Raw genomic sequence first — 16153 nt, 5'->3', positions numbered from 1 at the left:
CTTTCAAACATATTCAGTCTTGGCATCAGTTGTTGGTAAATTTATCAGGAGATAAAATGTTCTTTAAAAACAGAAATAAAACAAGTGAACTGCAATTGAGTAATCCACAGTCCAATATCTGGAATGTCTTTTCAGATACCTCTAAAGAAACAAACAATGTGACAGTTAGCATTGAAATGAGATCATTGAATCTGAATGATGAAAAGTGATATCCTGAATCTTATTGCTTATTAATAAAGAAAGGATTCTGGTAGATTGAGTCTGATTGCTTATTAATAAAGGAAGAATTCTGGTAGATTGATTCTGATTGGTCAATTGCTGGATCGGGACTCTTGCAGGCAGTTTTAGGTACATGAGCTTTTTTCCCCGCTTGGCGTAGAAGTAAATTCTCATAAACACGACTTGTCTGAAATGGAAAACAACAATCACAAAATGTTGTAATTAATTATTAAATTAAATTGTTTCTAAAAGTAATACCAGAAGCAAACCATTGGTGTGTACCTCATTGAATTGTGCTGCAGCGTCAGAGCCTGAAAAGAGATAAGAAAAGCAAGTAAAAATTGACATAATATAATGTTAATATACATTGAAGTCTCTTGTATTAAGCCAGTGATGTGTTTAATGTATGACCAGGGGCAACTGATGGGGCTATAATAATAATACCCCCATGACTAAGTGTGTGTATAATTAGTAAAAGATCCAAAGGTGAGTTACTGGTGTCTTTAATTTTGGGTACAATGACTGTAAAGCAGGTCATCATGACGTTACAAACCTTTTTTGTTACCTTGACATTTTCTTCTGCAGAAGATTATCACACCAGCACTAAACAGCACTACACCTGTACTGATGAGGATGTAGGTAGCTGAACCTGGAACATCTGTACAGGACAAAAATGTTCAAACTACAATTAAATTAACATGTGACAACACAGACATTTAAATGTTATAGTGCACTGCAGGTTTCCATTGGTCTCTATTAATAATGAATGTAGCCTGTAGCCTGTGTTTAGGGCGATATGTGTATTTCTGAATTTGCAAACTGCAGACTTGGGATTAGAGTAGGATTAAAAAACAAAATCATGGACACAAGATTTTGATATTTAAATAATCGTGTAATTATTACCAATAAAACTGAATTGCTGATCTGAACAGTGATGTGATGTACATGCTCATGCAATGTCATGAAATATTATAAACAAAGTATTTTGAATTAAAAGAATAAGTGCAAGTGTGTTGGCCCTGGTCAATATTATCTTAGACTAATTTACAGTGTAGCTGCAGGTCTAAATACCATTCAATGAGGGAGTAGTTTGGTCTTGAACTGTGTTTAACAGATTATCTGAAGAAAAAGACATGAATATAATAAGAAATACAATAAAGAAAAAGCTTAGATAAAAAAGTTCTTACCTGTAGCTGGAGGAGTCTCAGGATGCACTGATGGACTTGTGATATGTGTTGTAGCAGAGTATGTGTTGTGTGTGGACTGTGAGACAGTACTGCTGGGAGGATCATCTGAGAGAACAGAAAACAAGCTGAAATACAGGTTCCTTTTCCAGACACAGTTTGCAGTTCACAGTTTCTAGGTTTATGAGCTTTATTTTTTCATTAATAAATACCAAAAGCCTTCATGGCACAGCTAATTTATATATTTAACCACACCCATATTTTTACTAATAAAATGATCCTTTAAATGATGATTAAGTAGAGACCAGTAGTGTCCTCTGTGTAACACTCACCCATTTTAACCAGCAGTTGAAGTTTAGTGTAAATATTAAGCCCTGCCCGCTCGATCACACACCAGTAAGTGTTTGCATCCTCTGCTCTCAGATCAGTGATGGTGACGGTGAAGATTTTGGTTGTTGTGTCGTCATACAGAGAGAATCTGGTGTCTTTAACAGGAGGTCCAGACTGAACAGGAATGTCTTTGGTACCAGGCCAATGGGGACATTCACCTCTGCAGAGATACTTATTGTAATCTTCATATCCAGAATCATAGTGACATTTAATCTGAACTGATCTTCCTCTGTATCCAGTTACTGTAGTTACATCATCAGATCCAGCTGGAGAATGAATTATTATGCAGAACAAAGGAGTAAGATCAAATGAAGCTCCATATCCAGGAAGTGTAAGAGAAAAGTACAAATGATACACAGTGACTATTAAAAGTGTGGAAACACTGAGTCTTTTGTGGTTTTTGAGACCTGTTTATGTTTCTTTTGTTTCTATGCAATAAACTCATGAAAAAGCAAAAACACACAAGATTCGAACAGTCAATGACGGGTAGAAGGTTTGGTGGACATAAGTTCGAATGTGGCATTTTTAGCTTTAAAAGAAAAACTTTTTAAGACCAGAAAAACAGAAATGAAGATGTTAGCAAAACGTTCTGACTCACACACACACAGTCAAACATGGAGGTGGAAGCTTAATGGTTTGAGGTTACCAAATACAGATATTTTAAATAACACTCAGACTGACAATATAAATCATAAATCATGTCATGCAACAAGCGTATCCTTTCACCATACTCGTACCATTTCATTTCGTGTATTTGCTATTTGCACTTGTGGATACTTGCTAATTGCAATTCATTGTCACCGTATTTGTATTAAGTTTGCCAGTAAAGTTGTACCTTAACCTAATAAGTAGGTCACTTGAACATAAACATTTTTGCACTCACCTATATTCAGGCAGAGGGTGAAGATGAAGAGGATCTTCATCCTAAATCCAGAACACAAAACACAAATTCACAAAAAACTAAAATTGTTTTGTTAGTAATTTTGGACACTCTTACTGTCTCTCACTGTGCAGTGACTTGAATAGAAATGTCACTTTTCACTTCTACTTTTAACCGTGTATCAGAAAGCCACTCAGGAAATCCCTTTGTTAGATGCGTAGCACTGCCCCTGTGTAAAAATATTTTAGTTCATCTGAGTGACCTAAATAGAATTCCTGTACATCTACACCCTGCTGTTATATGTGAAGGATTTGTGATTACCCTCTATAGCACAAGATGTGTAACATGGGTAAATTATGAGTTCATTAAAAAATATACTCCAAATTATTGTATATTTTATGAGGGGCAGACTGTTAAAGACTTTGAGTAGATTGTATTTTTTTAATTATATTTACATTCATATAACCCTCTGACCTTTACACAAAAGTGATGTAACTTTCATAACCCAACCATTACAGCATTGACTAATATTGTGGTGGAGTTAGTCTGCTGTATTGGGAAAGCAAAAGGAAAATCTGAGAGGTTTAATTTTATGTAGAAACACTATATATTTTGTTCTCAATATTTCCATACACGTTTCCTCATTTACAGTCCATTTCATAAAAGATGACAAGCAGGGATGCTGATGCCAAAACCCAGGAATTGAGGAAGATTTGCCATTTTTGAGTCCTTTACACTCACAGAAACTTAAGACATTAAGACATTAACTGGCATCTACCAGGTGCAGTATTAATCTCTCCTGGAGATATGCACATTTTCAGCTGCATAAATACTCCAATAGCTCCAGTAACTGCCCAGGCGACAGGAATTAAATATCAATCTCCTTGAACATGCTGTAAAGCATGGCGGTACCCTGTGGAAGGAACAAGACACTTAATCAACAATGCTTTTTCAGGCTCAGTGCAAAATAGAGAAGAGTCTTGAGGTACACTTACCTTTTACCCTGAGAGAAGGTGGTACCATTCAAGCAGTTCCAATTCGAGAACTCGAGCTGTGTCACAACGCTTTGGGAAAGCCTTCGCATTGCTCACGTGCTAAATCATGTTTGAAATCCGGCCAACGCCCTGCCGGTGATGTCACGACCAGAAAGCTACAAAATGTGCATGTAGTGGAGCGACACTAGCTTTGGAACTGCTTCCTTGATGGCAGGAGGGTAAAGAGTGTGAGGAGTGTGTGTGTGAGGGGTGTGTGGGGTCGTTCACAATGCTGTTGGCTTTGTGGATGCAGTGTGTGGTGTAAATGTCCATGATAGAGAGGAGAGAGAAACTCCGATAATCTTCTCAGCTGTCCTCACCATACTCAGTAGGGTCTTGCGATCTGAAACGGTGCAGTTCCCAAACCAGGACGTAATGCAGATGCTCAAGATGCTCTCAATGGTCCCAGCTGCAAGAGTGGGATACACCCAGTTGAAGCGGGGAAGAGAGGACCCAAATTGAATCGAGTAGCCCCTCTTTATTGTGCGCAGGACCCACCGAGACACGTCTGGTAGGCTTTCCAGGCTCTCCCTTACTTTCTCCAAGCTTGTCCCTTTCAGAGCAGCTGGAGCAATGCCCTGCAGCCATTGAGGCCTCCTGGGAGGCGGCGGGTCTCCTTCATCTGCTACAAACGAATAGGCGATTGCTTTTTGGTCTCCTGCAACTTGTCGATGACCACCCCTATGACCCAACAGGTGAGGCTGGAGGGGACTCATCTGTCTGCCATCAACCCCAGGAGTCTCTGAAACTGCTTTACAGTGAGTAACTGGCCTTCTCTCTATCTCTTGACTACTCAATCTGAGCGGGTTCTGCCCGCATAACGGTTGAATCGCATCTTCAGGATCACCATCTTGACCCTGAACCTCAAAAACACGTTCAAATCTCCTGCCAGGTGCCAATGCGAGCCCTATGACCTCATTTGCCGCTTCGCCTTGGCAGAAGCGGGGCCGGAACCACAAGGAGTGAGAGCACCCCCATCAAGAAGTTCTCTTCAGGAGCGGAACGTTCACATAGACATGTGAGCACAATGAGCACTGTGCAATGTGCACAGAATATGCACAGAATTTATCTTTGTTTGGGCATGTTAAGTTGCCTTACAAGGAGAATGCAGTAATAATTAAAATTATAAGAGACACCGAAGCAGCCTAGTTGTTTATTTTAGCTGATATATTGCTGTTTTTAAGCGTTTCATTCTGTGGGTCGCACACTGTTTGTCAGGGCCTGGAGATGGATTATGTAAAAGATGAAAAATTATACAAAAGTTAACTTTATTTGAAGGAATTAAAGTCTGGTAATTTTAGGGTTGCTCTATGCCTTGCTTTGGGGAAGCGTTCAAAATAAGTAAATTCTATGTTCCAGAATGTAAGTCACAGATTCTGTGCTAAATTCCCATTAATACAGTGTTTTATACTATGACATTTTTGTATAAAAGTGTTAATTATTTAGAAAATCGTTCACTTACCTATAATCAAGCAGAAAGTGAGAATGATGTTTAAGAAACTCCACTAAAAAACATTTCTGTTGGTTACCCTGCACTTCCTCACTGTGTCTAAATATGTGACTCTCTGGTGTATGTGTGCGTGTGTTCTAAGTAGAAATCGATATCCACTTCCACTATTGTGGTGGTGAGAGAAACAAACCTGCAAACGCCTCAGAAAGAGCATGTGTACGATCTTGTGTGAAGGTCATGATGAAAATTGTTTTACTGTAAACTGTAAAGTCTTTGGGGAATTGCAGTGTGTATAAAAACTCTTAATGTTAGTGTTCTGTATTTAAATGTATAATATCTAATTCATAAGTGATTGCTGCAGTCATGTTTTTTCCAAATACCTTGGATTGTAAATTTGAAGGTGCCACTTAAAAAAATGTTCTGTACTCAGTGGCCTACCTCATGCCTATCTTTATTACATTGATCTGTATGTATTGAGTACAGTGTGTTACAATTAATTTGGAGTTTGGAATAAGAATTGCTCTGATTTGTTCATCTCATATAGATGATAGTGTGACTGAGAGGGAAATGTATGCAAGATTTTATTCTAATTCTCACTTTACAGTATTTAAGTTTGGAAATTGTAATTGTGAAAAGTGATGCTATAAATATCTGTGAGACCCTCTAGTGGCTGTCTGCAGTATAATTTGCAACTCAGCCTACTTGTTTTAGTCAGTGTTTTGACATTTCGTACACATTTAGATTTCTTTAATATGAGTAATTTACTTTTCTAACACTTTTGTGGGCACAAATCTCCAAAACCACACTCTTAAATTTAGTGAAACATTTTCCCAGAAGAGTGAAGTTTATTATAACAGCAAGTGTGTTCAAAAAGCAGATACTAAACTTCTTTTATTGTTAATACAGTGTGTCTATTAAAGCAAAAAATGATTAGTGGTTTTGGCTTTAGAGGCCACCATGTTGGTCCATGGCATGAACCTGACTACCAATCCTGGAGAGATCGCCCTGTCAAATCTCTGGGATGAGACTGGCTTTTCATTGGCCCATTGCATGACATTGACTTGGGGGGCCGTCTCTTTGTCTCCTGCTATGGGCATAGCTTAGGGAGACGCTTCCTCAACCCCCAGCAGAAACACGGCTGCTCTCTTCAGTCTTTTATTTTGGTTTTGTAGTGGGTGGCTGCTTTGTTAGTTTAGAAGCTGAGGTCTCCACGTTAGTCTCAGCTTGAAATTTGTTGTGAGTGGTTGCCATTTCAAGTTGGCTTTAGGAAAAGGGTGTCATTTCTGGCCTGTTGCATCAGTCACACCAGAAGGCTTTGCAGCCAAGGTGGCCAGGTAAGCTTCAGGCTAAGCTCGTTATGGGTTTTAGCTTTACTTCTCTCATAGTATAGGGGAAATGGAAGAAACATAACCAAGATCAAGAACCAGGAAATGTTAAACATAAAAGCTTGGTAATCAAAGATAAAGTGGATAAGTTCATGAAATACACACAAACACAAAGGAGTATTTAAACACAGATTAATCAAACAGTAAACTAAAATCAGATAAGACGTGAGGGAAGTGATGAATCACAAGAAAAGAAAGGTGGAGATGTAGTATGAACTGAAACATAGATGCACATGGTGCGTGTAAACACAGACACGGGGAAGCACATAGCTCGCCTCATGCATGTGGAGTCTCTGACAGGAGACAAATATAAAAATAAAATATACATAAATAAGTTCCAGATGTTGTGTTCCTCTCAAACCACAGCTATTTGCCAACAGTATTACAGTTTCCACTATTAGCAAGATGATGTACTCTAACTAGCCTCATTCAGTGATGGTAACAGAAGCATAATCACATGAGATGTTCTGGTTTTTGGAGATCAGTGTTGGAGCTGCACCATTCGAACTGCTGTCAAAACTCACTGTTGCGTATTTTAGACTTTCACCTGATTTTATATCTGATGACTGAGCAGCACTGACTGATGAATCAGAGGGTAACTGAGCTGTGGAGTAGACGTCATGATGTCCTGGGTGTGTTACTTTAGTATAAACAGGTGATGAAGGATCAGAGGGAATTGTGGGTAATCCAGTGTTGGAGTAAATCTCAGATGGGGCTGAGGGAAGTTGTACAGTAGAGTAAAGGCTGTAAAAAATACTGCTGTTGTCTTCATTTTCATAAACAGGACATGGAACCTGAACACAAGTAGGAAAATCAACTGTAATTATTTACTTAAAAACAAACATGCATTTACATGGAAATTCAATTCTTAATGATCTTTTCTCAAGTAAAACAGATTAAAGGCAATTTTCCTCTCAGCTTTCTCATCAAAATGATCACATCATCAACAACTCACCCATTTCTGTATCATCATAAGTATTTAAATATTAGAATATGTGGGGGTCAAGTCCTCACCTTGACCACAGAAAGGGTTTAGGATTAGGGTTTAGGGTTAACCCAATTTAAATCCAAATTTTAGCAGCATGTCAGCTAATATACAGTAAATGTCTGGTTTAGTGAGATACATCAGATGTTACCTCATCATTTATTTCTGTATTTATATATTAAACAATGATTTTGGGAAAAAATAAACTCACCATGTTGAGGTTTGAGGAGCTGTTTGGAAACTGTTCTGGACACGGGGCTGCCAATTTAAAGAAAGATGTTATAATATAAAAATACTATAACAAATGAATAAATACAGATTGTAAAGGCTCCTTGTCCTCATTTGCCTCATGCATGTTATTTCTGCTATTATTGTTCTGTCAATAGGAGACTTTATATTTATACTAATCTGAGTTTGAATTAATGATCTGATTTAATGGTCTGAATGTTTGCAGTACCTCTGGTCTTCTTTTTCTTCTGTACAGCAACAGCTATTAAAAGGGCAACGAGCAGCAGCACAAGAACCACAGACACGCCAATGATGATTGTGAAATTTGGATATTCTGGAAAGGAAACACAGCCATAAGACAATGGTGTGCACACTAGTAAAGTGAAACTAAAGATGTAGATGATGTGGTTGATGTTGGTTTTGGTTGGCTTTGTTTTACAGGCAGCCTCATTGCCCACTTGCCTTGATTAAACATGAAAGAAGCCATTTGTGGGCTTCTGTTATGGACATGGCTAGGGGACCCACTCTGTCGACCCCCAGAAGAACATGGCTGCTCTCTTTGTCCTCATGCTGGGGTTTGCAGTGGTGACTGCTTTATCAGTTGCTTCACTGATCTTAGCAGCTGATGTCACCAGCTTGAGCTCAGTGCTCATGTGCAGCCTGCTACATCGGTCGTATCAAGGACCTTAGCAGCTGAGGTTGCCAGATTGGTCTAAGGGCAGAGCCTTTTGTTTCTCAACTAAACCTCATTACATTTAAAGGTGACAAAACCTGCTGCAATGCTAATGTCCATAGTATCTTGGGCAATCAGGAGTTCTGCCCACTGGTGAGCTGGGCTGGTGAGCTTGGATAACAGGAATGTGAGCATAAAGTATTATCAGCTGGCTACCAAACCTTTTGAGCTTCCAAACCACAATGAGGAGCACAATAGACATTGCTTTATGTAAAAATGTTTTAAGTTTTAAAAGAGACTAAAATGTAGAAATCGCATCTGCAGAGACAAAACCACAGTAAAGGAAGTGCAAGTGAACCTTGTGTAGATTCAAACTGCATAAATACCACATATGTGGAAGTTCACTAATGAGCAGGAATATCCATTATGAAGAGCTCCTGCATGTGTGCAGTCCCAATATGTGAAAATACTTTTTATAATTTATATAATTTATATATTTGTATCTTTATTTGGGTTTATAATAGAGATAATCCAGTTAATTAATGATTACAACATGTAAAGCAGATTATTATAATGTCCTGTCATGCAGTGGTTGAAAGAAAATAAAAATCAAAGCGTAAGTCACTTTTTGCTAAGCTACAAGGTGTAGCAATATGCTTCTAATATTAACCACCATCACCACTGCTGATTTCATCTCTCATGTAGTGATCTGTGTTCTCTGTCTTATGTCTAAGAATTTATATAAAGATCCACATACTCTGAGGTACAGAAGCGATGGTTGGGTCTTTAGCATCGTTTAGCAAATTAGCTGAAATAAAAAAAAAAAATGAGATGAATGATGTGAGAGAAATGTGATGAAGAGGAAGTCAAGCAAAAAGTCCATACCTCCTGCTGTTGTTGTTAAGGATGATGATGTATGTATGATGACTGATGGACTCGTGGCATGTGTTGAAGTGGAGTGTGTGGTGGGTGAGACAGTACTGTTAGCAGAATCATCTGAAAAATATAAAACAAAAAAACATTTTAAATCCCATACAGTTCACATTTGTTAGGTCAAAAATCGATGCACTGATTTTAAATCTTTGATTTTTTAAATTATTGTGTGAGATTCTTTTATTCTCCTCTGTGTAACACTCACCAATTTCAACCAGCAGTTGAAGCTTTGTGTAAATATTAGGCCCTTTCTGCTGTACCACACACCAGTAAGTGTTTGCATCCTCTGCTCTCAGATCAGTGATGGTGATGGTGAAGATTTTGGCTGTTGTGTTGTCATACAGAGAGAATCTGGTGTCTTCAGCAGGAGATCCAGACTGAACAGGAATGTCTTTGGTTGCAGGCCAATGGGGACATTCACCTCTGCAGAGATACTTGTTGTTCATTTCATATCCAGATTCATAGTGACATTTAATCTGAACTGATCTTCCTCTGTATCCAGTTACTGTAGTTACATCATCAGATCCAGCTGGAGAATAAAATACAGTGGAATAAAAGTGATCCAGGATGATTGTGCAACATGTAAGACCAAAATACTGTTCTGTATCTATAAATATATAATTTCAATATTTAAACATGATAAACACAGACTAATCATATAAATTATACATCTCATAAAACAGAGCACAGCACATTTTGTGGTTAACCACAGAAGCAATAGAGACACTGCACTGATAAAGCCGTACCACTCGCCTTTAACTAAATCAATGTAGGTCAAAAGGATGCAGTGATGGCTGAAGTACACAAACCATTAAGTTGAGAAAAGTGAAGAATTTTGCTTAATCACCTCGAGCAAAATCATATAAATGAGGTCACTGGTGTGGTGGTGAGTTCAAGTCTGGAGTTTCTTCATCATTTATTCCTCTCTAAAAGTTCTGATGTTAAACTGATGCTGAACTGGATGTTGGTGAAAAGTAGATAGCGAGTGTGTTTTACTCTAATTGGTGGATTGCTGCATGTTTGTTTTGTAGTGAAGTTACAGTTAAAGACTCCCTGAATAGAAATACTTTAGTAAAGTACTGATACTTTAAGGTTCAGTAACAAATTGCATTTTCTTCTACAAGAACGTTTTCTCAGCTTCTACACAGAATCAGAAATGCTTTCATTCTATAATAATTTTACAGTTAGAGATGTGTAGATGTTTCCTTGTGTAGGTCACTGGAACTGTTTTTAAAGTCTGAAACTTCACTCTCAAAGTTATTTCGAGCTATAAATGTTTTTCAGTACAAAGCTTTAATGCTGATGATGATGTTGAAATGCTTTTACTTACCTGAAATCAGGCAGAAACTGATAAGAAGGAGGATCTTCATTGTACGTTCACTCAAACTCTCCCACAGAACAGAAATAAATGCTTTGTTCGTTATCTTCAACTCCTTTACTGCCTGGTTGCGTGTGCAGTGTCTATTTGTGTGGTGAAAGAGACAGAGGGCGTCATGTCCACTTCCACTTTTCGAAACAGAAACTACACAGGAAGTGGCTGTGTGAACTGCAGAGCTCAGCTGCTGTAAAAAGATCTCACATTCTAGATATTTCTGGTATTAAACTAATTAAGAGTGGACTGTAATCTCATGTTTTATTTACTCGAAGTCCGTGAGTTTGTTTTGTACCAGTTTTTAATGTCAGTGTTTTGTTTGTGTTATTTGAGTGGTTAGATGTACTCATGCATTAACTGAAGTGTTTATGAGAGAAGATCACTTTCATCTGCATCACCTTGCATGATCAGCTTCCTGTTACTGCTCTCTAAAGGACAGGGTGTGAACCAGAAACTATTAGTCAATTACAAATAATAAGACAGACAAGACAGAAGGACATTATATATGTTAAGGTGCTACTCTATGCAACATCCAAAATCTAGTGTAACATCTTCCTGGTAGAGTGGAGATAACTATTAGATGTCTAAATGTGGAATTTAATGCTCAAAAATCACATACCGTAGTTATGACTGGGTGACCCAATACTTTTGGAAATATAGTGACCAATTTATAGACCAGCCAAGCGCTATGTTAGGCCTTGTAGTGTGTCCTTTTCCATCTGACACTATTATGATTTGAGTACAGAGCTCTACGATTGGCTCAGAAAATACACATGTGATGAACATCTCCTTTCCTAACTGAGGGGTTTTTAACGTGAACAATATAAGGTTGCTAATATAAGCCTGGCATTTCATCTATGACGACCATGCACCCACGAAAGAGGAAATAAAAAGGCGAATACGTATCATCTGCCCTCTGCTTGTTGACTGCCTAAGGTGGACAGTACCACTGTGGATTATGGTCCAACAAGAATAGCAAGAAACAACCTGGAATTTGAGGAGGTTCCTAAGATTATGCTGGAGTGTCTTTAGGTATAGCTGACTGTTGCTCGGGAAGAGGTGAAAGCCATTGTTTACTCCAAATTTAAGTGGATGCCAGACCTAATAACTATAAATGACTAGACTCAGCATTATGCCTTGCCACCTAAACTAAAAAGCTGAATTGCAAGACCCTTTTGGATGGTTATCCATCGTTTATTCTGCATGACATTCTTGAATCTTTGGAAGGCACCTCCTGGTTCATGATCTGGGATTTGCAGTATGGATACTGGAGATTAAGAGTCAAAGTAAGCTGCAGGCGGTCTTCATTACTGCCAGTGGTCTATACCAGTTCAGAAAGATGCCACGTTTTCTATGCAATTCTGGAATATTTTCAAGATCTGCTAGGTGTACATGGATAACCATCATGTATTTCAGCACATAAGAAGAGTGCGAAGAAAATATCAGAGCAGAGATCGCTGCGGAGACTGACCCTAGCTAATCTCAACAAGTGCTATTTTTGCAACAGCATCTGAAGTTCCTAGGCCTTATCATGTCTGGGCAGTGGGAGTTGAGTTTAGTGCTGTCAAAACCACAGTGGTGAAGGTCTACCCAGTGCACACTGATTTGAATGTTGCCAAATGATTTCATTATTATATCATATATTATATAAAGTATTTTTCTTTGTAATCAGACCATGTAGAGGTGTACATTCAATTAGTCCATGGTCCATCTCTGGAATTAGACATTATTTGGAGCTGTTGAAAAGAAAAACTGCAAATTGGTCCATTATTTATTAAAATAAATTAGGATAAATGAATACACACAATTAATTTACAATCTTATTACATTTCACTTACATTTAAATACGAGGAAAAATAAATGAAGTGTATGTCCTAGAATCTTCTTCCTCTTTCACTGCTCCCATTAGGGGGCGCCACAGCGGATCATCAATCTCTATACTACCCTGTCCTCTACATCTGCCTCTTTCAAACCAACTACCTGCATGTTTTCCCTCACCACATCCATTAACCCCCTTCTTGGTCTTCCTCTTTTCCTCCTACCTGGTGTCTCCATCCTCAGCATTCTCCTACTGATATACCCCATATCCCTCCTCTGCACATGTCCAAACCATCTCAATCTCACCTCCCTCACCTTGTCTCCAAAACATCCCACATGTGCTGTCCCTCGAATAAACTAATTTCTAATCCTGTCCATCGTTGTCACTCCCAACGAACATCTCAACATCTTCAGCTCTGCTACCTCCAGCTCCACCTCCTGTCTTTTACTCAATGCCACTGTCTCTAAAAGTGTATTTCTTAGAATGAATGTTTACATTTGTGATTTTTTTTTATTAAATTAAAACACAATTTATTGACAATCCACGAACAAGTTGCTCAACAGAAATCTGATTTTGTGTACAGCAAAAAAAACATCAGCACACGAGTAATCCACAGTCCAGGCAGAATCTCAGTAACGTTTGAAACTTCTCTGAATCTTATTTTTTATAAGTGAAGGTCAGATTCTGGTAGACTGGATTTGATTGGATATCAGTAACATTTGAATTCTGGTAGATTGAGTCTGATTGGTCAGTGGTTGCGTCCGGAGTCCTGCACACAGATTCGGGTAATTTGGCGTTCGCTTGGGGAGAATCAACATTTTGCTCATTTTCGTAAATGTTGCTCGTCTGAAATAGAAAAAGAAACTAAACATATTACAATATTTGTAAGTGAAGTGTTTCTGAAAGTAATACCAGGAGCAGATCATTGGTTTGTACCTCTTCGAAAGATGGTAGAAAGATGCCTGCAGGGAAATGAGAAGAAAAACAAAGCTAGGTTGTTAAATATATTTAAATGAAGCACTGACTATGGCGAGCATCAAAATTACGGCAGTGATCCTTCGTTTTAGGAAGGAATGAAGGCAGGCATTAAGATGGGTGTCCCATTGTGTTTCATTGTCTCATTAGTTTAAGTATAAGGTTTGTTAGTTACTGTGGTGTAACTGTGTGTGTTATAATAAGTCTGTTACTGCTGCCTTTTAATTCTGAGTGCAATCATGAGGTTAAAAAATCAGTTTTTACCTTGACATCTTCTTTTGCAGTAGATTGCAGTAATCACACCAACAGTGAACACCACCGCACCTGTACTGATCAGGAGGTAGGCAGCTAAATCCGGAACATGTGTACAGGAAATATATATTTTTAAATATATACAACTAAATGCAACAGGAAAGGCATTTATTACGATGTTATAGTGCAGTGCAGGTTTTCAGAGGCCGCTATAAATAATGTGTGAAATTGTGTGAAAGCAGCTCAGACCCTGTGGTTAGAGAAGTGTGATGTGCTTAGAAAATGTGCACTTGCTTTTAAACTAAACTGGCAACCTGTAGCTTTCCTGTCAGAACTGAGAGGGTTAAAAAAACATAGAAATGAGATGCCATTATTCCTGAAGTGCAAAACAGAACAATGATGTGATCAACATGATGATGCAATACAATGCAGTATTATAAACACTAAGCATTTCTAATGATCACAGGGGTGAGAAGGTGAGTGCTGGTGCATTGGCCTGGTTATTATCTTAGACTCGTTTACACTGTGTATGCAGATCTACATACCATTGTATGAGGGAGCAGTGGCTTTGTGGTGAACCTTGTCTGATTGAAGAAAGTGAGACAAAATGAATGACATGACAGAAATATAATAAAGAAGAGTTCAGGGAAAAGTTCTTACTTGTAGCTGGAGGAGTCTCAGGATGCACTGATGGACTTGTGATATGTGTTGTAGCAGAGTATGTGGTGTGTGTGGACTGTGAGACGGTACTGCTGGCAGGAACATCTGAGAGAATAGAAAACAAGCTACAATCCAGGCTCAATCCTCATTTATCAATTCTATCGATCCTCCATCAATCACCAATTTACATTAAACCACACCCACATTTTAACCATTAAAAATGTGTTTTGAATTGTGTTTGTAATCAGTGAATTATTGTGTGAGATTCTTTAAGTCTCTTCTGTAACACTCACCTATTTCAACCAGCAGTTGTAGCTCTGTGTAAATATCAATTGTAGGCCACATTCGCTCGATCCCACACCAGTAAGTGCCCTCATCCTCTTCTCTCAGATCAGTGATGTCGATGGTGAAGATTTTGGCTGTTGTGTTGTCGTACAGAGAGAATCTGGTGTCTTTAGCAGGAGATCCAGAATAAATAAGAACATGCTTCCAGCTACAGTCACCTCTGCAGAGATATTTCTTGTATTCTTCATATCCAGGTTTATAGGGACATTTAATATGAACTGATCTTCCTCTGTATCCAGTTACTGTAGTTACAGCATCAGATCCAGCTGGAGAATGAAATGTGATCCAGGATGATGATGATGCAACGTATAAGACCAAATGAAGCTCAGAATCCAAAGACATTAAAGTGCATGCACTGCAGCGAGTGTAAGAGAAGGTGCTAAAGCTATACACAGATTAACCAATGATAACTCATGATAAAAGTTCTGTCTAGCTTAGACCTCCATCAAAGTTTTAATGTTGATGAATATGTTGGAGTGTTTTTACTCACCTATAATCCAGCAGAAGCTGAAAATAAGGAGGATCATCATTCTAAGTGCTGTGTTAGTTATCTTCCACCTCTCACTGTCTCTGCCTGGGTGACTGTGCAGGGTCTATTTTTGTGGTGAAAGAGACAGCGATGTCTTGTCTGCAAAGCCCCTCAGGAAGTTGAGTGTGCATTTCACATGTAAGCTTTCAGCCATGTCCTACCTGAATACTTCTAGAGAAGTGCAGTAGAACAGAGCGCTGCACCACAGACAGGAATATCATACAGTGAGAAAGAATGTAATTACTAAAACAGGAAACCTTTCACTGTAGCCACAGCTGCATCACCAGAACACATGATCTCTAACAGAAACATCGATCTTCACCTCATGGAAGGAGTTTTCTGTGCATTTGTGTAGTACCTTTGAAGTAAACCTGGGGATTACAGTTTTCCTGGGGATTTGAAATAAAGTCAAATTGTGTGATTTTGTAAAAAAATTTCACATGAAAGAAAACACAAAAGTAAAAAAATGGTTCTTGAGAAAGCTTAAGAACAGTGTTGAGCTATGTTGGCTGAGCTTTCTTCGTGATGTCCAGTATTTCTTCAGCCGTTATCAAATAGAAAAACAGCTATGAAGTCTACATAAATATATTTGAGTTTGTGCAGTTTGCTACAGATGCGGTTTGTGAGCTCTGACTAGTTCTCACAACCTTCATGGCAGGTCCACCTTTACCACACCAAAATGAGCCATCCCCCAGGTTTTGAGCAGCATCATATCACTTCCTGGGTTTACGGTTCTTAAGTGAAACTAATGCTATTAAAAGTGTGAAGTATTGTGTTTTCACTGTGCATATCAAGCTCTTTCTCAAGCCTATGTTTCACACTTTCCTGTGTATGACCTTT

At 38.5% G+C, this 16153-nt stretch overlaps 3 protein-coding genes across 7 annotated transcripts in view; all 3 read right to left on the bottom strand.

Moving 5' to 3' along the window:
* LOC124377992 (CMRF35-like molecule 5) lies at positions 1-5324 on the bottom strand. Of its 3 annotated transcripts, none has more exons than XM_046837431.1 (7): positions 5170-5324; positions 2677-2717; positions 1736-2059; positions 1407-1511; positions 773-877; positions 502-530; positions 1-406 (listed from the first exon to the last, which is right to left on the bottom strand). In XM_046837431.1, exons 2-7 carry the CDS (start codon positions 2714-2716, stop codon positions 221-223), a joined length of 789 nt encoding a protein of 262 aa, XP_046693387.1. In that variant the 5' UTR covers position 2717; positions 5170-5324; the 3' UTR covers positions 1-220. The 3 variants fall into 3 exon arrangements, with proteins under 3 accessions (XP_046693387.1, XP_046693388.1, XP_046693386.1); XM_046837432.1 differs by lacking the exon at positions 5170-5324 and adding an exon at positions 3452-3484; XM_046837430.1 differs by lacking the exon at positions 5170-5324 and having other exon boundaries at positions 2677-2808.
* A 1157-nt stretch (positions 5325-6481) lies between these two features.
* The window catches only part of LOC124377985 (CMRF35-like molecule 5), a 28860-nt gene continuing 19188 nt past the window's right edge, over positions 6482-16153 (bottom strand). The window contains exons 1-7 of one of the 3 annotated variants that reach the window (XM_046837420.1): positions 10692-10821; positions 9567-9890; positions 9314-9424; positions 9186-9236; positions 7985-8089; positions 7739-7785; positions 6482-7336 (exon numbers count right to left, since the gene is read on the bottom strand). In XM_046837420.1, coding sequence (XP_046693376.1) covers positions 6968-7336; positions 7739-7785; positions 7985-8089; positions 9186-9236; positions 9314-9424; positions 9567-9890; positions 10692-10731 — 1047 coding nt within the window. In that variant the 5' untranslated portion in view covers positions 10732-10821 and the 3' untranslated portion in view covers positions 6482-6967. Of the gene's footprint in view, positions 7337-7738; positions 7786-7984; positions 8090-9185; positions 9237-9313; positions 9425-9566; positions 9891-10691; positions 10822-16153 lie in introns of those variants that run through there. The other 2 variants (XM_046837419.1, XM_046837421.1) reach the window with 2 other exon arrangements.
* Positions 12971-15370, bottom strand: LOC124377991 (CMRF35-like molecule 3). Its single transcript, XM_046837429.1, has 7 exons — positions 15275-15370; positions 14733-15050; positions 14440-14544; positions 14325-14363; positions 13792-13875; positions 13489-13514; positions 12971-13398 (listed from the first exon to the last, which is right to left on the bottom strand). The coding sequence occupies exons 1-7, from the start codon at positions 15312-15314 to the stop codon at positions 13210-13212; spliced, it is 801 nt and encodes a 266-aa protein (XP_046693385.1). The 5' UTR covers positions 15315-15370; the 3' UTR covers positions 12971-13209.

Source organism: Silurus meridionalis, chromosome 24 (genome assembly GCF_014805685.1).
Source record: "Silurus meridionalis isolate SWU-2019-XX chromosome 24, ASM1480568v1, whole genome shotgun sequence".
Lineage (NCBI taxonomy): Eukaryota > Metazoa > Chordata > Actinopteri > Siluriformes > Siluridae > Silurus > Silurus meridionalis.
This window is presented reverse-complemented; position numbering and strand designations above follow the sequence as displayed.

Bases quoted from the DNA above. Each gene is read 5' to 3' on its own strand.
- LOC124377992 (XM_046837431.1), bottom strand. From the start codon at position 2,716: ATGAAGATCCTCTTCATCTTCACCCTCTGCCTGAATATAG. The intron at 531-772 runs GTTTGTAACGTC...ATCTCTTTTCAG, and splicing joins ATGTCAAGGTAACAAAAAAG to GCTCTGACGCTGCAGCACAA. The intron at 407-501 runs GTACACACCAAT...TTTCCATTTCAG, and splicing joins CTGCAGCACAATTCAATGAG to ACAAGTCGTGTTTATGAGAA.
- LOC124377991 (XM_046837429.1), bottom strand. From the start codon at position 15,314: ATGATGATCCTCCTTATTTTCAGCTTCTGCTGGATTATAG. The intron at 14,545-14,732 runs GTGAGTGTTACA...CTATTCTCTCAG, and splicing joins ACAACTGCTGGTTGAAATAG to ATGTTCCTGCCAGCAGTACC. The intron at 14,364-14,439 runs GTAAGAACTTTT...TTCTTCAATCAG, and splicing joins TGAGACTCCTCCAGCTACAA to ACAAGGTTCACCACAAAGCC.